This window comes from Manduca sexta, chromosome 28 (genome assembly GCF_014839805.1).
Source record: "Manduca sexta isolate Smith_Timp_Sample1 chromosome 28, JHU_Msex_v1.0, whole genome shotgun sequence".
Taxonomy (NCBI): Eukaryota; Metazoa; Arthropoda; class Insecta; order Lepidoptera; family Sphingidae; genus Manduca; species Manduca sexta.
In genome coordinates, this window is record NC_051142.1 from 5,560,559 (window position 1) to 5,586,554 (window position 25,996).

The 25,996-nt window shown below is 32.9% G+C and overlaps 2 protein-coding genes across 5 annotated transcripts in view; both read right to left on the minus strand.

Annotated features, from left to right (window-relative positions):
* Window positions 1–3,095: 3,095 nt before the first annotated feature.
* On the minus strand, window positions 3,096–12,036 carry LOC115451430 (probable maleylacetoacetate isomerase 1). Of its 2 annotated transcripts, none has more exons than XM_037444281.1 (5): window positions 12,018–12,036; window positions 10,228–10,414; window positions 4,616–4,734; window positions 3,890–4,107; window positions 3,096–3,223 (listed from the first exon to the last, which is right to left on the minus strand). In XM_037444281.1, exons 2-5 carry the CDS (start codon window positions 10,400–10,402, stop codon window positions 3,112–3,114), a joined length of 624 nt encoding a protein of 207 aa, XP_037300178.1. In that variant the 5' UTR covers window positions 10,403–10,414; window positions 12,018–12,036; the 3' UTR covers window positions 3,096–3,111. The 2 variants fall into 2 exon arrangements, with proteins under 2 accessions (XP_037300178.1, XP_030035606.1); XM_030179746.2 differs by lacking the exon at window positions 12,018–12,036 and adding an exon at window positions 10,840–11,052.
* Window positions 12,037–13,619: 1,583 nt separating this feature from the next.
* The window catches only part of LOC115451071, a 37,093-nt gene continuing 24,716 nt past the window's right edge, over window positions 13,620–25,996 (minus strand). For all 3 annotated transcript variants that reach the window (XM_037444276.1, XM_037444275.1, XM_030179266.2), the window contains 2 exons: window positions 15,772–16,555; window positions 13,620–15,451 (listed from right to left, as the gene is read on the minus strand). In XM_037444276.1, coding sequence (XP_037300173.1) covers window positions 15,237–15,451; window positions 15,772–16,555 — 999 coding nt within the window. In that variant the 3' untranslated portion in view covers window positions 13,620–15,236. The remainder of the gene's footprint in view (window positions 15,452–15,771; window positions 16,556–25,996) is intronic.

Genomic DNA, 25,996 nt, shown 5'->3' on the forward strand with positions numbered 1-25,996 from the left:
TAATCAGTTTAATCCCTATTTGTCAAGGAAACTATAAATTAATAATACAGTGACTGTTTTTTCTATTTTGAAACTAGTTTTGTATAAATAGAAGAGTTCGAACAGGGTCACACAGAGAACCAATGTGAAATGACGGCCGAACTTTTAGAAATCGGGATGTACCTACACAGGCTGATCCCAGAACGCGACACACTTACGTGGATCACTATGGCGGGTTTTAACACCTTGTGTACGGTGGTCACTATTCGGGCGGATATAAAATACATCTTACCACCACCGAAAAGCACCACCATTAGGTCTTAAATAGTGCTTCGTTGTCGATATGTCTTAATCGCTTTTCAAATAAGTTACGATCAGCCCAATACCTACGATTCCTGCTATTGTGGGTGGTCACGGGCGGTCACCATCAATGACCCATTTCCCCGTGGTTTCGACGAATACTCAGCGACATTTGGGGCTTTTTGGCACGCCGCCAAATTCGAAACCTCAAAGGAATGACGTAGCTTTCCACATTTACCTCAATACTTGCCTTGTCGGAATATACAGAGGTTAGAGAACGTTGTTCCATGATTTTAGGACTAAAAGACCTGAAATCGTTTAGTAGTGATAGTGATTTTTTGGACCAAAGTTACAACAGAGTCCAGACTTAGTTATCTTTGGTCTAAAATCCGGGTGAGCTGTATAGTACCTACTCCTACAAGAATGCCAAAAAAACGCATTGTTATGGATACATTTTTTATGCATTTCATAGAACAAATAAAGTATAAACACTTGTTTACCAATTTAACTATAACGTAATTCGGCTTTGTCGACTAGCAACTACAACAGGTCCATAACTTAACATATCAATTTTACTTTAAAATAATAATTACCAGTATACGAACATTGACCAGCCATATTGATTAAATTAATTACTTATCTACTAGTAAATTTATTAGAACAGAATCCCAAAGGCTTCACGTCTTTAGTTACAACCTACACAACATATAAATTAACTAAATAGTTTCAGATACAAAGTAACTTAATACCCGGTCGACTTTCCCATTCCTGAAGCGTCTTCGATCTCAAATAAAACTAAGAGCAAACTGTTACAAGTTTATAACTTACTTAAATCACTTCATTCAATAAAAAGTTTTTTAACAGAATAGAAAAGTTTTATTTATAAGTTGTGTGAGCACTGAAAAGGCCTATTGCTCAGAGCGTTCTTATGCAACTATAGAGAAAATCTGTCAAGGGTGACCACAACTAATATTTTATGTAGAAAAGTGAGTCCTACATATTTTTTTCATAGTAAAAGTATTATTATTTGCATTTTAATTTATAAATAAACCACGTTTTCTATAAAAAAATAGCATTATCCGCTGCAGATATTGATACATATGACAAATATAATAATTATTGTCACAAAATTAACCATAAAGTCGTAAATTTTTGGTCAACAGTTACATTGATTCATAATTATCTGAAAAATTTGCTATCTGACGTTCTTTAGTCGACTCATACAACTTGATAGTTTTTACTGTCTTATTGTCATTCTGTTAAATAATTATCGTTTCTTTAGAATATTCAATTTAATATTTATTGAACGTCAAACTGACGTGTGATCGACATATTTGTTATTATGTGTTGTGTCCATAATTTTATGCAGGATTTATGATAATTTTGATTCATCGTGGCTGTGTTATTAACATAAAAGCAAAAATCTGACTGCACATTTATAATATCTTACCTATTTTATTCTACATGCCATTTTTTGTTAATTGAAATCTATTGCTATATAGTCTAGCAGTGTTGTGTGTGTAGTAGCCCTCGGGGATAGCAAACTATATACTTATTTTGTTTTGGTTATTCACCACGAGCAAGGATTTTATTTTCATTTCTTCACATGCACATCAAGACCCCCTCTAAGGTTAAATTTCATGGTTGGAGACCGTCGGAAGTCAAAGGAGGAGGGTACACTGCCGGGTTGTGGGAAGATTGATAAATTATATGTCTATGCGGTTGTCCATCTAGACATATGTATGATGGAATTTTCCCTCTGAAATGTTCGCTCTATTTGTGTCAACGTATAAACTGGGAACATCCTTGACTTGCTAAGCCATCTAACTTGGGTTGATGTGAAATTAAATTTATTTCGGAAAGTTAAAATAGGTTCTTTTAATAAGTCAATCTATATACACGTAATATATTCATGAATTGGTAATGACACCTGTTATTTTGTGAATTAATATAACTTGTTAATAATAATATCTCGAAATGATAATGTCAAAGCTGAATAAACAAAAGCTCTTAGTTTTTTAGTTTTAAATTTGATGAAACTGTTTGCAAATGTATTATATGTTTCTTAGTAATTATTTGGAAATTATTAGCTATATCTATAAATATTTACTATACATAGTATATATTGAGTTAGGGTATATGTACATTGAACTAAGACAAATATTATAGAAATTACTTTTAAAGCAGCTTTTCTCGTTTCACTCGCGTAAAATTGTCTGTTTAAATAGGTATAAATGTGATCATTTTACATAAACTACTAACTATACATTTAACGGATGCGATAAAACTAACTCGTCAGATATCTTTCGCGATATTAAGTTTGCATCAAACTTTTCAACTGGACGGAAAATTAATGTCGATTCGTTGTGGAGTCGACGTGATGCTCTTTATTATTAATTTTCCAATTTAGATTCCGAGATACTAAGATAACATATTAGAGCTCTAAATAGTACTCACCTACCTAACAAGATTATTAAGGGCTACCTATTATAAAACTGTGCATGGGTCTTGATGCTCGTCTTCGCGATGTATTAAATGTTATGTATGTCTTATAATGGCTAGTGGTCATTGGGAACGATGTTCTTCAAACAGGAACCAAATGAAAGCAATTCCATCCTTGGCGACAGAAATAGAGAAGGAGTCGGTACCAATTTTCGGAATGCCTTTTATATAAACCTTTTATATGACCTATATAGGTCATTCGATAGATTTAGTAAAGTGAAGTGGTTAGTTGTAGCAGATTTTCTGTGTAAGCCTAAATAAAAAAAAAACTGTTTCACTTTATGTTAAGTGCAGAGATGAATTAAACAACGCTAAATAAAACAAACTACTTTATTTCATCGGTTTAATATTCTTTGGGTGCGTTTTATCAAAAATATCTTCAAGTAGTAGATGCTTGTATATTCTGGACAGCGTTGGATGCTTGTTTAGATCCAGTTTGTATCTGAAAATAAATAATGAATTAGATTAACGTACTTTTCTCTATATAGTTATTTACATTTGTGAAGGTGATTCTTGATTCTTGACCAAACATTTATGTATAAACAGTCTACACATAAAAAAGGCTATAAACAGTTAATTTATTTATTTATTTATTTGAACAGCCAACAAAACATACACCTTACATAGTTTTTTTTTTAAGAATTCGGTAAGTAATTTCTGCAGTGCTGTTTCAATTACAGGCTGTCACAGCATGAACATTTTAAATACATAACAATTAACAATTGGCTGCACCATAAGTGCAGTATATTCTAAATATAAGACTGAATATAAAACTAAATTTAGGTTTCAACAAGCGAGTTCAATATTTTCTTTTTGAAGATAGGAAGCGAGTCGTTAAATATGTCAATACAATCAGATTTTTCTACAATTCGGTTATATTATTAATGATTTGTATAATATGCATATCGTAATATCGTCATTCGTAAAAGCACGTAAATAGTAAAATAAGACACACGTGTGTGACACCTAGTAAGACAACTGTAAGACACATATAGCTAATAAATAAAGAAATACGGAATCGTGAGTGGCATTACTTCCTTATAATTTCTCGAACATTGATCATTTTACCGCATATATAATTTCTTTAATAAACCAGAACAAAAAATACCTGGAGACCGCATTAAACAACTGCGGTACGAGACAAATATCCGCCATAGTTAGTTTGTCCCCGACGCAATAACGACCGGATGATTTCACCAACAGATCTTCAAGAGTTTGCAGTCCTCTCTCCGACCAGTGTTTAGTGAAACGCTGGAATTGTTCCTCTGTCTCAAAGTGCGGTTTCAATCCGAGGTTTTGTAGTGGTTGGATACCAGATACCACTGTCTGAAAATAATATAAAAAATTACAATCCTTTTCTAAGTTTTTTTTTTGTCTGAATTATTGTTCTAAGCTGTATATTTAGTAATTACTAAGGACAAAATAATCTTTGTGTACTAGCTTTTGCTCGCAGCTTCGACCGCGTAGTATTCCGATTGTGATGCTATCAAAAATAGCCTTTTTTTAGATTAAATGTTACTAAAACCTAATTTCATTTATAGCGAATAGGGAAATAGAGTTTCTTTTGTAATATATAATGTGGGATTAGTTACAAAATAAAACAAAACTTTTCAAGTTAATTGACGTCTTTAGTCTGTCGTTTCCATATATATTATAATTCTCTTTGAGTCTGTCGTTTCCAAAATTCGTCTGTCATTCACGCTTCTCTCTTTTCATCTCACTCACACACTTTACATTCCATTCCAAGCATCACACTAACGTTCCATTCCTACATATAATATCAATAAAGATACCTTAAAATGGTTGTAACTGAGTAAATATTTTAAATACGAACCTCGCATATTTCCCTCATCCGAGCTCTGAGTAGCGGCGTGTTTGGTGTCAGACTGGGACTTGGTCGAGTCTCTTCCAGATATTGCAGGATAGCCATCGACTCCACAATAGTCTCTCCATCTATATTGTAATAAAGTCTTGATAAATTGTATCTAAAACGTAAGTTGAGTTATAAACTGTAATCATATTGTTATTTTTAGAGAGTGTGTTAAATACTGCCTATGCCCATTGTAGAAATCTTCAAGGTGTAAGGACTAATAATAATTTATATAAATAGGTCCCTGTTTGATTTTTAGTTAGGCGAACTACACATCCTGTGAACCGAATGGTTGAGCAAATAAGCTATCTAAATGGTAAATCGCTTTGAAACGTAAGGGGGAGGGCTGTGTTGTACATTAAACCTTACTGCAATAAACTTATAAATATTTTTTCCTATAACGTCAGCCGTATCTTCTAAGGCCAAAACCTTTGATCGTTGTACTGTGAGAGCTCGGGACAACTAGGCACGACATAAAAGTAGCTAGTTAAGTGTATCGCATACTTTGTTATAGAAAATCGTACATTTATAAAATTATATAACATATTGTAAACAAAAAGCATAATATTTTAAATTAGTTATAAATCGTTGTTTTAAATAATTTTAATCTTTATAAATGTATAAGAAAAATAATATTAGAAAATAAAATGTATAATTACACTTTAATTTTAAATTGATTGCAATTTATATACTTATAAGAAAATGAAATGTCATTACCTATATTGATTTACAAAATAACGAAATATGAACCTTTCTATTTCTTGTAAATATTATTTAATTCAGTAAACAGAGGTGTTGGTTTATCTCCATACTTATCTTGATTTATATTACGAGCAGATATTTGCCAAATCTCTAAGTAGTCAAGTTTCAATAGCATCTTCTAATAGCTAACATTCAAACGCGATTTAACTTATCCAATCCGTAATTGCTGCCAATTCATTTGCGTCTACGACACAGACTAGCATCTCTTTGATCTAGATATTTAGCAATTTCTTACAATGCGCAAAAACGTCTAGCCGCAATAAATTTCAAGCAATTTACAATTGGAGAAAGACGTGACAATTATATTGAAGTTGGTAGTACTTGAGATATAATGACCCAAATAGTTACCAATTCTCGGATTGTTTTCTATGTGTGATGCGGAGTGGCGACACGTTCGTTTAAAACCTATTTGCGGAGTTATTGACCGAATCATTTAAATCGTTGCGTAGACAGCACGCAAATTACGTTTGATTGTTATCGGCAACAGAAGACGTTGGTTGGACCTAATATCTTTGTTTACATGATCATAGGCGAAAGTTGATGAGGATGGATGGATATATGGATGTATGTATGTTTGTTCCTTTTTCACGAAAAAACTACTGAATGGATTTGGATGAAACTTTAGAGAAATATTGGTTATACATTATAATAACACATAGGCTACAATTTATAATGCTTTTGTGTAATTTGGTCATAATATAACGACAAATATCAAGTAAATCGGAAAAAAAAAACCCGGAAAACTCAAACACGCGCGCGATGCCGCGAGCAAAAGCTAGTATCATATAACTATGTAAAATAAAGGTATCTTTATTGCTATACCATTCTCAATAAGTTGGTTATTCAGTGTATTTTCAACAAGAACTTTATATTTGAGCTTATATCAAAGTAATATTCAACTTTTGATATCGACTCTGTGCACATACATAGCTGTCACAAGATAATGATTCTAAACGACTCGTTATCGGCATCTACAACCTCTACGTAGGTTTTATGAAACATGTCATTAATAATGGATTAAGTCATTTTCATATCTTTGGATAATGAAGTATCAAGGTGTATCGCAGATATATACTAATTAACGCCCGAAATTAATAACCAATCCTAATCCAATGTATGCCATCTAAGATTGATAATTCATTCGTTTTTATGGATAAAGCATGCCAATAACCAATCCATAGATTCAGTAAGCTATCTCTAACAATAATCGATCTTTGAGAGGACGGATTACAGATCATAGATTACCCTCTGTATGAAAATGACAGTTTACGCTTGCCAATACTCTATCTACCCGTTTTGACATTTGATTTGATTGTTGTAAACAATCGCATTTTCCAATCGGACCAATTCCTCAGTTTACTCAATATGTTTTGAATATCGCTTACACTGATTTTAAGGGAAACGAAAAGGCAATGGAAATATCCATATTCTGTAGTGACAGTGACGACAGTGATTTGGAGGGACTAGCGATACTGATAGCGAAAGTGAAAGTCGCGCTTCATCACGGGTAATGAAAAGAGTTAACTACATGCAGACCCTGGATGAGTTTGATTTCACGTTTGGATTAGGCTTTCGAAATCTGCTTGCCAATCATTGTTAGTTAAACTGATCTCGTATATTCGTGTTACGTACAAGGTAAATAATTTTTGACATTATTTACAAAAAATACCGTACCTACCGAACTATTAGATAGGTACTAACAAGGGGCAATTGCATCGTTTTTTCAGGAACTATGGTGTTTCTCCATTCCATCAACTTTTGCTGAGGAATAGGAAATATTTATATTATCTTTTTCAGGACATTTAGTACATGGAAACGTCGCTTCCCTGTGATTGCATTGACATTGCGTTTATCTTTACCTAAAGTTCAAACAATAATAATTGCAACTGCAGTTTTGCACAATATTTGTCGGAATCACAGGCTAGAGGAAATTCCAACCCAAGTGGAATTATCAACTGCTGATATTATTAATTATGAGAACAATATAGAAAATCAAGATGTTGGAGAAAGAACAGCATTAACAAATAACTTCTTTACTTAGTAAAATAAAATACCATTACAATCACTGCTATTTATTTTATTGCTTATCTACATTTGTAATTCAAAATAATAATTACAAATTAACATAGTTTTATTAGTTGAAAGTTAAAACATAGAAACAGGCAAAATTTCCATACATTATCTATACTATTATATAAAGCTGAAGAGTATGTTCGTTTGAACGCGCTGGTCTCAGGAACTTCTGGTTCGAATTGATAAATTCTTGTAGTGTTGGATAGCCCATTTATTGAGGATGGCTATTATAGGGTATATGTATATCATCACACTATGACCACACTATGACCAAAAACGGCTAAAACTGATTACTTTTGAGAGCTTCCGTTGCGTGCGCTGCATAAACGGTTAAAGTTATGCAACAATTATGTATAACGGAATTGTAATTTGTTCCTTAACACTTGATAATGTGTACAGAGTCCAATTATTATTATATGGCACCGAGTTTACTGCGTACTTCATACTAAAAACTAAATCCTTTAAAGATTTATTAATATATTATGAACAATGTTATTAAACTTCAGTGTCAAAATATGTCAGCAACCAAATTACTCACGTTCCATTTTGAAACTAATTAAAAGTTTGTATCTTAAATATGACATGTACTAATTATTAATTATTTCTTTTGAGGGCTAAAATATATAAAATATTTTTTTATTACTCCAAGTCTTATTTTTCGCAATTAGGTAAATATTGAAACGAATAGTTTGTATGGAAAATACAAAAAGTATTTTTTTTACGAATGGAATATTCTGCATAAAATGGAATGGTCAGGAGGGAACGCATCTGGAAAGGATTGCCACGATAGATCATCGTTGAAGGCAAGCAAGGATAGGCGAGTTAAGATATTGGCATGCCGATAGGAGACCAATCGAAAGGTAGTCGGCAATCTAAGATAGGTTTTAGTCTTGGATAGTAGATACATTATTAATTTCGGGCGTAAGAGGAGGTGACATTATTATTTCTTTTTTTTAACTTTACATCTCATTTTTAAATACTGAATCTTTTATACGTAAATTTTCTAAAATCTAACTATGAGATATAATATATCTCATAGTACAATAGTACTTATGAGGATATATGAAGGATATAAATAGTCAAAAATATGTAACGATTTGATATTTAAGTATAACATTCTGATTTTAATATGAAACTACGCTTTCGAAGTGCATACTGATTTGCAAAAATATTTTCGAACGTACTCAACGTCAAGAGGTAGGTATAATTAAGCGTGCTAATGACATGGTTATTGGTGCAGCAGCAGAGTCCACTCGTCTGAATCAAGGGTCCATTGTGGCGAGGCGATGAGACGATGAGCCATTGTCGCGCGAGGTGACATCAGCGATTATTGAACTTTATATGCACAGTACGGAACATGCATAATCACTTTGTTTATTTTATTTCTTGTTTCAATATAAAAACATTGTTAGTTAAATGTATTGTAGAGGTATATTAAACACAAAATATGAAGAGCGCCATAATTGACTGACAACAAAATATCAATGTACCTATATGATACAAAATATATAGGTATCTAAATAGAATACCTAATTGAATAATAATTCAAATGTTGACTATGTTACGATTTAGCGTAGTAAAACAGTAAAATATTGAACGCATCTTTCGGCTATGACCTTCATTTTACAAATAAACGATTTTGTTTTACGAAAGCGCTTTAACTTAATCTTAAACTTAGGAAACCTGCATACTTGATAGAAATTCTCTAAGAATTTTGAGGGTTTGTGAAGTGTGTCAATCCGCAATAGGATAACGTGGTGGACTAAGGCCTAATCCCTCTTAGTAGTGGAGGGGGCCCGTGCCCAGCAGTGGAACAGTATATAGTTAATACACGGCTGATATTATATAATTATAAGCGCTTAAGCTTTCGATACTTTTAATAACAGGTTTCTACATTTTCAAACTTGTAGTATACATTCTAGACTAAATATGAATTATTTGTATATCCGAAATAGAAAAATTGATTTAATTCTTACAAACGCAGGCGTCAGACATAACCCGCTACGCATAATAAAAATAAAGTTGGAAGGCGTGAAGCGCTGAATATATTCTCCCGTTTTCCTCTCCTTTAAATCGAACGGATATTGGTGTATTAGTAGCTTTTATTCCCGACCAAATATGTAGGAAGGTGTCGGTGTAATATTCTCACATTTACTCGTCTCGAAAATGTGTACCTCGGGCTATATTATCATCACTCACCGAAATATAATTTTCACAAAACGTTATTTAATCACATCGTGTGCCGAAATCTTTATTTTTCAGGAAGGATTTGTTATTTATTTTGCCTAAGGGAAATTACATTTAGACCTTTTGGGATATTGTAGTTATTGATTGACTTACATAAAACATACCTATGTATTATAAATTTCTATCCGTAGTTACTGTGTAACGTCTTAAATGGTTTTCAAGGGACTATCGTAGTGAAATGTTTAGTAAGTGCGAAATTAATTTGGGGATCTATAGTCTTCAATAGTTATTATATCAAATATTAAACTTCAATTAGTCCGAGAAAAAAAAACAATTTTTATCACGAATTTAAAACATTCTGTAGATATATTTTTCTTTAACCTAATGATCCGACGATACGACTCGACGAGTCTACATAAGCTTTTACCATCCGTTTTTTTATTTTTGAGATAAAAACTGAAAGCTCAGTCGCGCTTCTCAGTTGTGCAATATTAAAATTTCGTGCAAGTTCAATGGATTTATTATTTTCCAGGCAATATAGGCTATCGTCTTACCAATTACTAATGCGGGAACCTTTTGCGACGGGTTAATAGCCCGAAACTGGTCGCTGAGCTGATCGCGCTGTTTCACGATGTCCACGGACCGTTCTTCGAATATCAATTGCTTGGCGAACAACGCTGCGCGCACACGCCATGAGCAAGACGATAGCCAGTAGGCATAAAGTATCATCCGACTTTCAGCCTAGAGTAAGTGTAGATAAAAATATATTTATATTTTATGTAAAAAAAATTATAAGTAAAATAATGTTGTGAGTCAATAAATTATGATTTAAAATTATTAATGTAAATGTATGTAGGTTGAAGTTGAAACAGTAAATTAACAAAGACGTATCTTTGATGTAAGTAAGTCTTGTATTAATAAGACAAGTAAATAATGCAAAGGTTTATAAATTTATACAAAGAGAATGGGTATTTGTAGGTTATAATTTATACATTACTAATTGTTTGGTTCTGTTTAGGCGTAACAGGTATTTACAGAGAAAATATTGAAAATCTTGTATTTACTTTTAATATTGAATGTTTTAATTCTATTACAGTAACAGCTTATAACACATTATCTAAAAAAAAAATTAAGCGTAGGTGTGAACTAAATTAAATGTTACTTACTGCCATATTTCTGTTTTGAAGTGGAGTAACTACAATAAATCTGTATATCAAATAGATCTTACTTAACTGATAGTGTCAATGATACTCTGTAAACATGATTGAATTGGATATTGTTATCACTGACAAGTAAAAGAACCATAGCTATGAAAACAATCTGAAGTTGGCTAAATTGTCTGCAACTTCATGTCGATGGTCATTTGTCCTTTAGAAACAATATAATATATTCATTTCGTGCGTACTTATAATCTTCTGGTTTTAGTTTAGATATTTTGATTGTTATGTTGACAATACAGATTTTTGAACACTTATTTCTAAAAATAAACTATATTGAAATAAGCGTCAAGGTTTTAATTCCGGCAGGCGTCTTGTTGTAATACTACGAATGGAAACATTGCCGAGACATAACAGCCCCATTGTTTTCTACAGTCCTAGTAACTAGATCATAATATTTTTAATATAGATTATAAACGCAGATTTTCCAATATTATTTTTAATTTCGTATTTCTTAGTTTCATTATATTTCTTGAACTTTTGTGGTTACTTTGGATTTGCCACTTCTTTTACCATTTGTTATTAAACAAGAAAAATACGATGTATATACTTACTTACATCTATTTAAAAAAAAACTGTACAAAATTCTATATATATTTTTTTTAGTATTGCATATATTTATTGCTAAAATTTTAAATAATAATAATAATATCAGCCCTGTATTATATACTTGCCCACTGCTGAGCACGGGCCTCCTCTACTACTGAGAGGGATTAGGCCTTAGTCCACCACGCTGGCCTAGTGCGGATTGGTAGACTTCACACACCTTTGAAATTCCTATAGAGAACTTCTCAGATGTGCAGGTTTCCTCACCATGTTTTCCTTCACCGTTAAAGCGAACGATAAATTCACAAAGAATACACACATGATTTTTTAGAAAAGTCAGAGGTGTGTGCCCTTGGGATTTGAACCTGCGGACATTCGTCTCGGCAGTCCGTTCCACACCCAATTAGGCTATCGCCGCTTGTGCTAAAATTTTAGTTACTAATAAATAAACTATCTCAATGGTAGAATAGTGAAGAGGCCCTTGCCCAGAAGTAAGACAGTACATATAGTATTACAGGGCTGGTATTTTATATTATGATTTATTATTGTAGCAAATGAGAAATAAATTAAATTCATCTTACCAATCATCAATGCAGGAACTTTCTGTGCTGGGTTGATAGCCCGGTACTGGTCCGTTAGTTGGGTCTTCAGTAACCTGGTGTCCACAGGAAGTTCCTCAAATTCCAACTGCTTAGCGTGCAGCATCACACGCACTCGCCAGGAGCACGATGAAGACCAGGACGCATACAGAATCACGCGATTTTTATCCTTGGGAATAGAAGATTGAATATAGAAGTACTTTATCGAGATTTAAATAAATTATTTTTAAAGACAAATATTTTAGTATTAAAGGAAAACAAGAATTTAAAAAACAAATACTGAAATTAGTTTATTAGATATTATATGTACCTAGAAGATATAAGTATATACCTACTTACTGTCATTTTTAAGTAATGTGCTGTGAATGAATAAGAATGAGATGTTTATGTTTTTAATACTTCGGGAGATATCGGTTATCAGGGGTAGGTGGAATGTAAGATTATTTATATAACCATGTAAAGTCTGCTACGAAAGTAACTTAATGAATTCAAATCGTTCCTATACATTGACTTCAATATTATTATAATTTTTTGTTTATCATAAATAAACCATTTGAAGTGTATTTTAGCTAAAGACATTAAGCACTATAATTAGTTATAGACTGGACATCAGGACCAAATTTGTCCCCCAAAAGTTAATACCAATTGGTAAAATAAGTCGTTGACTCATTTAAAATGTCCGTGTGACAAGATGTCACAGCGTCCTTATATATTAATTAAAAAATAAGGTATTTACAGAAAATATTCAAAAATTCACATTAAAAACCTGCAAATTATCACATGGAAATAATAATAAGTATTTTACATTAGTTTGCTACTTCGTGTTTAATTGAGTAATCGTCAAATGAGAGCAAAATTTTTGTATGGCAATCTTCCCAATGTTAATAATAGTTTGAAGGCGATTTGAAAATTTTAATTTGTTGAGCTAATTTTGTGGCTGACTGTACCATAATAAATGACGCAAAATAAATATTTTAACTGTCTCTGGTATCCAATGACAAAAAATATTAATTTATTTTAGTTAAGTAAGTAATCAAATATTAATGTGCAGTTGCGACAATTTTTTTTCAAACTGAATAGGTAGTTTTGATGTTGCAATTCTATTTATAAAGGCAGAGAATTGCGTGTTAAAAATTCAAGCTACTTAGTATAACGATTGAGACATTCATGCTCCTTCGTGCCTCTTCTGCCCACTAGGGCAGAAAAGTACTAACTTTGCCCGGCATCTACTGTTCCCGTACGTGCATTTTCGATCTTAGACGTAGAGAGTAGATGGTTTGAAAAGAATGAAAAAGAGTTACTTATGTTGACAGAAACCGTGACACAAGAAATTGCTTCATTGTATATTGTAGTAGATAAAACAATATTTTTATCAATAAACAAACCAAGGATAGGCAAATGTGACATATTGATATCTTTGCCAACAATACGTGCATATATAATATAACAAATAAACCTTAAATCAAAGTATTAACGGGCAGGGTTATTAATACTATAAAGATGACTAGATCGCCATCTATAAATCCGCCGATTGAAGTGGCAAAATTAAGTGTATGGTATGTAATAAATAATATATTATCGCTGTTATACATGGTATTTATTTACATATATAGAGACAATATACGTATTTCTTTAAAATTACTCTGATATTTAATATACGGAATCATTACAGACACGTTGGAAGAATAATTTATATAGTACGGTATTCTAACAGGTCGGTAATAGAAAATATGCTAAACATTACGCATCAAAATACAAATGCATTAAGAAATAAAAGTAAATATTTTTCACAGTCGAGAACTTACAATACTAATAAATTATGAAATGAATCACACTACTAAACTGCTTTGTTTACCTACTACACTACGTAATATCTTATATTGTTGAATAAAAATAGTCGGTTGTAATCTATAATTCGTTTTTTCTTATGTAGGTAGTGTTACCAAATACATAGTAGGTATTTCACTCTGTTTTCACACTAGTTAGATAATAAAACTGGTCTGCAAAAATATGTTTTCTTTCCTTATAACTGTTCACGAATAATACTTATAGATTTGATACTTCGGAACAGAAATATTATATAGTTTTTAAATTTATGACATACATATGTGGCGCATGTATTTTTTGTAATGAAACACCTTTTCCTATACTTAAAACATTTGTATATGATAAATTATAATTTGTGCAATGTTAATCCGGAGGGCATTATAACTACAATTAAGTAATTCGTTTTAAAACATTAAAAACTACTAAAACAAAGTAGTTGGTTGTGATTAATATTTCACTTCATTATATAACTTTATTATATTTGTATTTAAAGGAGGATGACAAAGTTCTCACTCTTTAATATAAGCGTAAGGGCACTAAAAAAATTTAAAGGCGTTAAAGATATTTTGGACTCGTTTTTACTTTACACGTTGCAGATTCCTGCTCACTGATCGGTACTGTTGAAATTTTAAGAAAAAACGAATTTTAGTTGTTAAAATGATTTAACAATATATATTTTTTGATTTAATGGTACCCTTGATTTTAATTTATATATTATTATTGTCTTTAAGATAATTTCTACTATAACGTAAATACAATAAATTTTACGTAGAATATTGTTGGAAAGCGAAAGCATACAATCCCACTAATAAAGTACTAGTAGGTATACCTTAATCTAATTTCAGTTTATGTTTATAGTTTAGAGAGTATGTAGTATGTAGTAATGCCCGAAAACAATAATCTATTTTCATACTTCGTAATACCTACATGGTTACATTTCATTTTAAAATCGAATTAAATTTTATTTTACAAGAGGATAGGCTTTTGTGGCATGGATATAGCTCCAATCAAGCGCATATTTAAAATCTGGGTAACTCAAGTGAGTTTCCAACTAGTATAGGTACGCAATAAGTTTACAATTGTCAAATTTTCGGAATGCACCCAGAGCCTTACCATAGGCCACAAGAAAATCAACGAGGCGAATAATCTATTTTAATCAAAAACAATTTTTGCTTATTATACGAGTATTTATTTATCGCCAAAGCCTCTTTTTTACTAATTGCGATAATTATTTCATTAAAAAAATTACACATGTTCAGAAGACTTGACATGTAAAGTAATTTAATTTTATATATTCTTTTATTCATCTACCACGAGACTTTATTCTATGCGAAAGGAATATTGAACTGAACCAAGCAAATACTACATTTTCGTTCAACCCCATCTTAGAGGAGAGCCTGGTGGTCGCATCAGTGTTGCTCTGGTCTCAGCCGTGAGTACACCACTACCATCGCTGTCCGGCATCCCGTAGAATGCATGTAGATGACGCCTGTGGAACAGCTCATGCCCTTTGTGATTCAAGCTTTGAAGTCGACTCCACAACGAGAATATTCGTTTTGATACCGCTTTGTTTCCTGCCAGTTGAGTTTCTATAAAAGATAAATGATAATTCATATATCTAATCATAATATAAGTTATTTAGTTAATTAAAATCAGAAAAATTGTAATGCCGTAGTGGCAGTTGATGTGTGATAATTTGGTAGTGGATGAATAGTTTTTTTTATGTACCAGGAGGCAGAAACCATCAATATTCTTGAGCCATTAAAGAAACTACAAAAATCACTGTGATACTTTTTTGAAAACAAAAATGAATATTGTGTTAAAAAGAGCACATAGAAGGCTTTTTTACATGTTCATATCGACATAACAATGACATAATATATTGGTTAATAATTTTACTAATACTCACTTCCCAATTTGTTGTCATTAGTTGCATCTGAAGTCTTTCGTTTAACCTTAACTACATCGAACATGGGGTTTTCTTCATTTAAATTCTTCATTTCTTCATTATCTTTTTCATAATTTTCGTTTTCTTCTTTCAATTCATTTGCGACATCCTCCAATGTCAAAGGATAATCGTTGAGATATTGGTTCGTATCTGTATTTGCAATGTTATTACTCAGACATGCTAGTCTTATTTTAAAGATTAGTAAAGGGTTAGTGGTTGCTACAAACGCATCGTATATGTTGTGTGAGTCGTCGTCGGAGTCTACACGAAATTCGTTGGTTATATCATTAATATTTCTGTATTGAATATTTTGCTCATTATTATCATCAGGGTCATCAGGGTCCAGATTTCTTTTATCGACGTTATACGGTTCATAAAAGTAATTGTGAAGTCGGTCAAGTTGCCGCGGGTAGTTGTGCCATTGTTCTTTTCTAAATCCTTTTCCGTTGTACTTGTCATTTTTAATGATAGCATTGTAATATTCTGCTTGATTATTGTCTGCAATAGTATTGTACATAATGCTTTTTAATTTTCCATTTTCTGGTGTTTCACTTGGTATTTCGTACAATATGCTGTTAAGTATACTTCTACTATCTTGTCTATTACTAAATATATTGTCAATATTTTGGCTCTTTAAACCGAATGGTTGGCGCTGCAAGTGATTTGTGGACAGCATTGGAAGTACATTACTCGAAGAGAACGCCGCCGTCGCAAGAAGAAGCAATGGTATTAGCACTTGATTCATCTGTAACAAGGAACTATAGTTTTGCAAACATCTTGAAAAATTTTGAAGCTCATGTTGTTTCTCTAAGGTTATTTTTGATATAAATGTAAGTCAAGTCATATTATGGGGTAAGTACATACATAATAAAATTCCAATTCTGCGTAGACAGTGATTTATATTTTGTAATTTCATTAACGAAAAAATTCCCTAATTTCCGGCTATTCACGACGAGCGTAGTTTTTTCTATTTCCGGGGATTTGCCGAGAAAACCTTTAATCAAGAACGACATATCCTAAAAATTGCTTGGTTGTTGAATGGGTATTACAGAGCGCTTTTAATGAATGGTTGGACAAAAAATAACGCTATTAACTTCCTTATCCTTATTCAGACAGCAGCTGATGCGGCATAAGAAGGCAATAAACGTTATTAATGGTTTTGAAAGTGTTCGTAATAAAGAGAAACTAAATATATTTTTCTCAGGTCCAGCGACGTTCTTTGCAAAGCTAATGATTTCAAATATAATTATTCGATACTAGTATAAGAAACAAATGGTTCTAAAATTTGTGGTTACGTAGATAATTTGGGCCAAGGTTACTTTAGTTTCATTTTGCATAAGTTCCATGTAGAGTATGGTAGGATAGGCAAAAATGTTTTAACTGATTACATTTAAGTAATTTGACTAAGCAGTTGGAGTAGATTTAGTTCCCGTATTTAACGATGCGGCAAACTTTGCAAATTATCTTGTCTGCTCGTTCATCATTCTATAGTCGCTAGTTAATATTTTTAAACTTAAATTTTATAGGTAAGTATATACCATAAGGTTTTTTTTAATATAAAGATAATATGGCGAAAGCTACAAAAACAGCTTATTTTTTCTTCAGTTACACACCAGTGGCGAAGCGTCCATACAAGCCGATTCCTACCGGGTTACCTTTTGCAAATTAATTAAAAATAATAAAAGAAAAACATAACAATATACTTAACTAGAACAATAATAGTATACTCAAACAAGTCATCTTATACTCAATTAAATAAATTAATACTTTAACGATAACGGTATATAGTTCATATTATTATCAATTCGTTAAATCGTAACTCGCGCGCAGTGCTCGCGCCTTATAGTGTTCGAAGTGAACCCGGCCGCGCATGGCTTCCCTCGCCCTATTGTTGTCTCTTTCACACGCAGCGCGGTGTCTTTGTCTAATCTTTTGGAAGTGACGTAAAAATACATGTGTGCGTGCGTGTCTGTGTACTTCAGGGTAGCCCGAGAATTTGCGGCTTCATGTTGAGCTATTGGCGCGAAATATTTTTAATAATTTAGAATGTATAATTAGTGTTTGTGTGTTATTAATTCTTGTTGGACTCTTTTAGGTATCCATGTTCAAAATATATGATTATTTTGTACTTAAATTTAGAGACTAGATATAATATGTTAGAAGGAAATTATTAAGTACTAGCTTCCGCCCGCAGCTTCGCCCACGTGGATTTCGGACTTCAAAAATGGAGCCGGTCGCGAACGTTCGAGAATGTTCGTTTTACGAAGCTACTCGCTAGGTGATTCGCTAGCCTCTAGGTGCCAAGCAAGCCGCCTGCGTGTGCGTTCGCGACCTTATATATATACAAAAATAATCCTTATAGCATGATTCAGTATTCACGCATAATGGCTTATTATTAGCGTATTTCATGTAAGTGTAACTTTGGTGTTTCTATACAGATTTCTATAATTCTTTTTTATGGAATATTTAATAATGTTAACTTTTTTAATTAGGGATGACTGAGAGTGTTATAAACGTAAGAGTAGACAAATATAATGAGAAAGCTTCGAACTGCTAAGCTATCGGGAGTTACACGTGTCATTGTGAGTCAACCATAAAAGATAGACATATGCTGTTGTGGGATATTTTTTACATAATTTTAAGGAGAACATTTCTGTCATACATGATTTCTGTGTAGCTTTAACCATTAAGGTTGCACACGCGACGGAAGCTTAAAAAATGGAATAACTTCTCCCGTTTTCCCAACATTTCCCTTCACTGCTCTGCTCCTATTAATTGTAGCGTGATGAAAAGTATACTATAACCAGCACAGGAGTATGACAAATAACTGTACCAAGTTTCGTCAAAATCCGTCGAGTAGTTTTTGTTTCTATAACGGTTATACAGACAGACAGACAGACAAAAATTTTACTAATTGCATTTTTGGCATCAGTATCGATCCCTTATCACCCCCTGATAGTTATTTTGGAAATATATTTCATGTACAGAATTGACCTCTACAGATTTATTATAAGTATAGATATAGAAGAAGAAGAAGATAGATTATGATATTTTACTGATTTTAATTTATTGTAAACAGCGTATTACGTGTTAACTGTAGAAAAAAATATTTCCTCGGGTTACCTTTTGAAAATTTTCACCCTTCGCCAATGTTACACACCAATGATATTTTATTAGTTCGGTATATTTGTGGTTTTCTTTTAAAACTAAGTATAATGTGATCTTCTATACTATGTATTAATATTCATTATTTTATATTCATCTATTGTATTTATTAATTTTATGCATGCAAAATTCGCGAATAATCGGCGTAAGTCCCGCAAATTTCGCAATATTAAACAACGCTGACGCTTTAACCATTAAATTCGTACGGAGCATGTAGCTTACTAGAAAATTAACATAATTCAGTACAATGGCGGACGTATGTGGACGACATTAATTCGGACTCCAGGGTATAAAAATCTCCACAAACTGGCAACGTTCGCTCTGGCTGTAAAAACCGAAGACGCGTCGAATCATATAAACTTTTACTGCTTATTTTATGCAACAATACTTTCAACGGGAGTGTGAAACTTACGGAATCTTAAGCATATGGTACAACGGTTTGTATGGAAATATCGCTGTGTTTTGGCCGTTCTCTCTTACCATAGTTATAATTAATTAATATTACCATACTTTTCATATTGTTTAGTCTGCATACATTTAGAATATTCGGAATGTACTACGCAAATCAACCCCGAACATTTAAGGCGTACCATGGGGCACAATCGTTTTTTTAAATAATTTGAATAGTGTATTAACTCTGCGATAGAAGTTCAACAGAAGTGATTAAAAAGTTGATTTGATTTTGAACCATGACTCACTGTTTGTTACAAAAAGGCCAGGTAGTTAACCGAATACAATATTTTTGATACATTACAATGTGAATCAGCGTATTTTCGTGGAAGTATTGTATTTTTTATGAGTACAAGTAATTTTTCTATGACCTTAACAACACACGTTTTTACAATACTTAATGTATGATTCTACGATTTTTCAACACATTGTTAGACGTCCGTTTTAATTTGACATGCATGACACATTGATTAGCTTAATCTGAAGTAAAAGCACTCAAAAGCAGGCATTTTAGGGCGCGCTGGGCCGAAATTCTATGGTTAGTGCATTGTGGTATAGCATTCGGCCTAACTCTCTAGGAGGCCGATTAATTTTGCGACGGATTTGCAACAAAAGGCTCTTCCATGCGCTATAACTAAATGCTCGCCTCTTTGATCCTCGCTATCGAAGAAGTACCTGTCAGCTGCAAGAAATTTGGCTTCGGTAGCGTCAGTTTGTGTCGCAGCGTCGCTAGGCAACCGCTAACTACATACCGTACTTGGTATGATAAAATATTCCTGTGTAAGCTCGTCTGCAGTAGGTAACTAGATTTGCAAAAAGATTCTTTACATTTACATATTTAGGCGTGTGACATGATTTCGCCGAAATCATCGAAAACGACGACTTGTTATAGAATCCGCTTGTAACTAAATACGCGAGAGATATGGATGCCAAGAAACGTGGCAAAGTGGTTTAATACAATCAATTTTGTGACTCACGAGTTGAACTACGTGACTTTTATTCATTTTATTATTTGTGAGACAAATTATTCATATACAGTGAGGTGTGAATCACAGTATAAAATATTATAGTGATATTTTTAATCCCCGGCGCAAAATTAATGGTGCTATAAGTCTAGGGTGTAGGTACGCATGTGTATATGTATGTACGTCTGTCTGTGGCATTGTAGCTCACGAACGTATGGACAATTTTAATGCGGTTTTTTCGTTGAAGGTTTATAGGGTTCAGTTAGTTCTTATGAAGATCTATTCGACGTTCAAAGACCATCACTTTTTTCCTTTTTTCACAAATCACAGCGATTTGAAATTTGGTGTAGTTACTACAGCGATTTGGAATTTTTCATTTCCATGACATGGTAACCTTCAGTTAATCCTGCAGCATCAGGTAGTTTGCGCCATATCCAACTACTCAGCAATTTATTGCTGATATAGCGAGTTTGGGTTCATAAAAATAATCTCTATAAGTAGGTGTTAGATAAATGACGATCAGGCTCTATTGTAGAAAAACAGTAATTTTAAAAGTTTAAATTAAATTTTTAATAAACAACGACGCAAAAAAAATCTTACGCAGGATATGAAACTTGTACTGTATAGTACCAGAAATTAGTTGTAAATTATTAATTACTTTTGCATTTATCTATATGTTTACGTATTTTGATTGACTGCGGGAAGTATTTAATCTAAGATTGAAAGCCTTTTCATTTAATGTACAAGGCTATTTTTATGGTGGGCGATTAAAGCCAGTTGCCCTTTGCACACATAGATCAATATATTGATTATATTAAGTATACGTTTGGTTCCATCAAATAATTCTTGAAAGTGACTTTGGTATCACCTCATAAAGATTTAGAATATACTTTTTCTATAAAAATCCATTCAAAATAAAAACTACTATTCGATAACGTGTTAAAAGTTTTTATCTACATGGCAACTCTGCGATTTCTTGCGGTGGACAGGTTATTTTGCCTTCATCAATGTCCTTTACCGTACTGCGTTATTTCGTTTTACAACTATTATTATATCTAAACAGAATTAATCTTATCTTACGTAATTTACTTAGTCATATTACACTTGCGAAAATTTGTAGAAATTTCTGTTTGAAATAAACGTAGAAAGAACTGAACGGATTTGAATGAAATTTGGCACACGGGTAGACCATGTCCTGGATTAACACATATACTTATACCTTTTATTCTGGTTCTTTGATCCCATGGGAAATAATATTATTTAGTTATGTATTTCTTTTATTTAAAGTTGATGGCGCTGGCTTCTTTACGTGTTTTAAAAACTTTCTTAACGGGACAAAACATTTCACGCGAGCGAAACCGCGAACAACACCCTCCTCCATAAGAATTTCGTAGGTTTTGAAGTTTACCAACCCTCGTTGTTACAGCTTTTTGAATTAACTACCCGGTCTAAAAACCCTGTCAGTAGGTACCAGATTTCAAATTTAGTTAATGATATTTTATTCATTTTAAACATTTATTAAATACCATGGTTACTTTAAATTTATGCCAAGCGATGCTAGTCCAGTTAAAATGAAGTGGAATAAAGCAATAACCTAGGGTAAAAATATCTCTCTGAAACTTTGGGATGAAAAAGTTGATTACTTCTGAAAACGCTGTCGTTCGTAAATATTGGAATCAGGGAGTCAGCATTTTAGTAAGCAAACTATTTCAACTTTTGACTTTAAATAAATGCTGAAACTTAATGCATAGTGCTGCACTCCGCTTTCAGTTAATTAATATTTCGATAATTTATCGAGACGGTAGGGCTCCGTACGCAAGAGTCCGCCTGGGAAGTAGCATCGGGATGTATATTTCTTCTGCTAAGCAGCATTGTGGAAGCACAGTTCTGTTCCGGTTCATAACCAGTGTTTATTGAGCATTATGCAACACCACAATTATGTCTTACGGAGACAAAACGCTGTCCCAAATAGTAGGTTGCAATCTAGTTCTAGTACTAATGTTAGGTGCTGTTTATGGGTGAGTGTCTATTTAGTTAGACAACTTATCGTCCCGTCATTCAATTGTTTCGAACAAAAATAATATTTATCGTCTGTCAACATACTATTTTTCCGGGTCAATGGATATGCACACACCCTTATTCTCAGGAGGTGTGTTTACATGGGATAAAATGTGAATAAATATACCCGCCTATCGACGATTTATTGCAAAAAGCGGATGCGATGTGAAAAACGTTAGATCTCGCTCAGATGATCAGCGCCACATCCACTCACGCAGCGAATCTGAACGTTATTGTTTATTCAACCAGATATTATTTTCCATTAGAATAATTCAGCTGCTCCATCATCTCTTAGATGGGTTTTGCAATTATGAGTATGTTTATTGCACTTCTCTGTGTGTTTAAAGTTCATATAAATTCAGTATGAGTTGGAATGACATACTTAGAACGGACGTGGTGAGCTACTACTTATTCATATAGACAGACCTTAATTTAGATATAATAATATATAATTCCTCTCAGTAGTAGAGGAGGCCCGTGCCCAACAGTGGGCACAGTATTTAATACAGGGCTGATATTATTAATATATAATTACTAATTAAGATAGTGTGAAGTTTTGTTATCTACATTGTATATTAAAAAAAAAAAAATCGGCGATAGCCTAGTTGGGTGTGGAACGGACTGCTGAGACGAATGTCCGCAGGTTCAAATCCCAAGGGCACACACCTCTGACTTTTCTAAAATCATGTGTGTATTCTTTGTGAATTTATCGTTCGCTTTAACGGTGAAGGAAAACATCGTGAGGAAACCTGCACATCTCAGAAGTTCTCTGTAGGAATTTCGAAGGCGTGTGAAGTCTACCAATCCGCACTAGGCCAGCGTGGTGGACTAAGGCCTAATCCCTCTCAGTAGTAGAGGAGGCCCGTGCTCAGCAGTGGGCAAGTATTATAATACAGGGCTGATATTATTATTATTATATTAATTATTTTTTATGTAATCTAAATGTAAAAATCCCGTTGTATAACTAAATATATAGGTATCTAATATTATTAGTAACATACAAACGTAGTAAATCATGAAATACAAATTGCAATCCACATAAAGTACACTTTGTAAAACTGATATCTACAAAGTTTTATAAAAGTCCTCAGCGACATGACTTTTGTTCAATATTCACAGAGATTTTCAATCCCTCAAGTATGCGGGCATGCGATTGTCTTCTGTCGACTCTCGGCTAAAAACACCGCTTTTGTTTTAGCCCCTGTGGAGCGACGCACTCTTATCGATTATAATCTATATGCCAGACTATTATATTCGAACGTGCATTTTATTTGGTATTTTGAATTTTTCCAGAACATTTTTGAAGTCATTTTTTATTTATAATCAAAGTAAATCAGTCAATTAGTTTAATTAAATTCTCCCCAGATTTAACTAAAGTAACGAGTTATGAACAATAAAAATTACTTAGTTAATTATAATGGGATAAAGAAATTGACAGTTACGTTTCGGGTGAATATACATGTAATGAATTAATAATTTCATACAAAAAACTTTTCTTGCAGCTAATCTGGTACACTGTTACATATAAATATGAATTCTCTTGATGGCAAGCGATTTCAAAATGGCAAAGCGAGTCGTAAAATTTACGACGCTTTCCACCACTCGCGAGCTTTTAAGTATGGCTGCTTATTTCGTATTGAACTTAGCATTTATTGTAGAAAACTTAAGATATGGGTTCACAATTAAGAGAGTTTGTGCGACTTGAGAAACGAAACGGGGTCTTGTGGTTCTACAATTCTTTTGTGAAGTTAACTTTTATTGTGTAACGAACTTAGGAATATTACAGCTTTTAGCATGATATACGTATAACGTCCATTAAAAACATGAAATATGTGAAATAAGGGAGCCAAGTCTAATATTAAGAATATGCGTGGTTGTCAACTTCAACGAGAAAGTAATTGAGATCTGAATGGGTCCATACTCTGTATATAGTTCTAAAATTTATTTGTAAGAACATAAACAATTCTTAAATATTTTTAAAATATAATTTCTTGTTGTATTCTAATTATGTGTTCCTAACCGTTGAATTCGGGACATTCCTACTATATGTACATTGTACAATCTATACTATCTTACATATTATAAATCAGTCTTCCGCTGCGCCTGCCTGTCTGTCTGAACGCGAAGAAACCCAAAATCTACCAAACGGATTTCGATGAATTTGTTATAGACACGGTTTGAGACCCTGGGAAGGACATAGGTCGCTTTTTACCCCGGAAAAAATATAGCGGGACTTTTATCCTTGAATTTTTTTCATGCAAGTGGCGCCGCGAGTAGAAACTATTTCATTATATATATCAAAGAGTTGGACTATACAAAGCATTTTCTATACGTTTATAATTGCTAAACTTACTATTGTATAAGTTTTGGGCGATTCACATTTATCACGCAACATAATTGCAATTGTGCCAAGTGAGTACAGTTCAGTCGCCGTGCAAAGTGTGTAATAATATTCTAGTTTTAATATAATATGAGTTTGGTAATATAATGTTACTTAGGCATATTCGTGTAGGCTTTTAAAAATTTAAATTAGGCAATTGAAAACAATTAGTATGGTTGTCTAATTGGGCATTAAACCTTTAAAAAGACATTTTGCAAACATATATGTAAATCGTGACTTTATAGTTGTTATGGAAACGAAAATTTTAAATTCTGTATCAATAATAGAGTTTAAAAAAATACCAATGTAATAATATATAAAAATTAAAATTAATGTTTATGGATAGTAAATAAAAACTCGCGGTAATACAACTAAATCTCACGTACTACTACAATCGGTGCCATTCATAGCTAAGAATTACTTAATTGTCGCGATGTTACTATCATTTTCAAACTCGAACGCGTGAAAAATATTATCAAAAATTTTTTTTTTTAATTATCAACTGTATAATTTATTCACTGACTCGGTGGCGTAGTTGTATTGCATGTCCGGTACAATAGCGCTCTGAGGTCCTGGGTTCGAATCCCGGGTCGGGCAAAGTGATATTTGGGTTTTTCTGCTCAGTATCAGCCCGGAGTCTGGAATTTGTGCCCGATATGGCGATAGGCTCGCCCCCTATCACATCATGGGACGGAAAATACTTGGCGAAAAGTGGGTGCCCTAGTTGCGCCTCTGCATACCCCTTCGGGGATAAATGCGTGATGTTATGTATGTATGTATGTAATTTATTCACTATTTTTTTGGCCCTACAGATTGTTCTAAGTCACCACATTTTGGTTCCAAATAGACAATAAAATCACGGTGTATAAAAGATTTAAAATTACACCAAAAGTTTATTATTCGTGCACATAATTTAAATCCACAGTGTCCAATATAAACGTCGTCAATTTTTAAAAGAAAAGAAAAAACAATGGTCGATCACAATTAATTATAGTTTGTCTCGTTAATGAAACGTCTGGTTGACAAATTGGGGGGCGGTCGCATATTTTTTGTTCAATAAATCGTGAATATACCAATTCCAATTTCAAAGTGTCAAATTAATAATTATATATTGTAATTAAGGAGTCTCTTGAGATAATTTATAGTTTTATTCACGTTACTTTTTGGC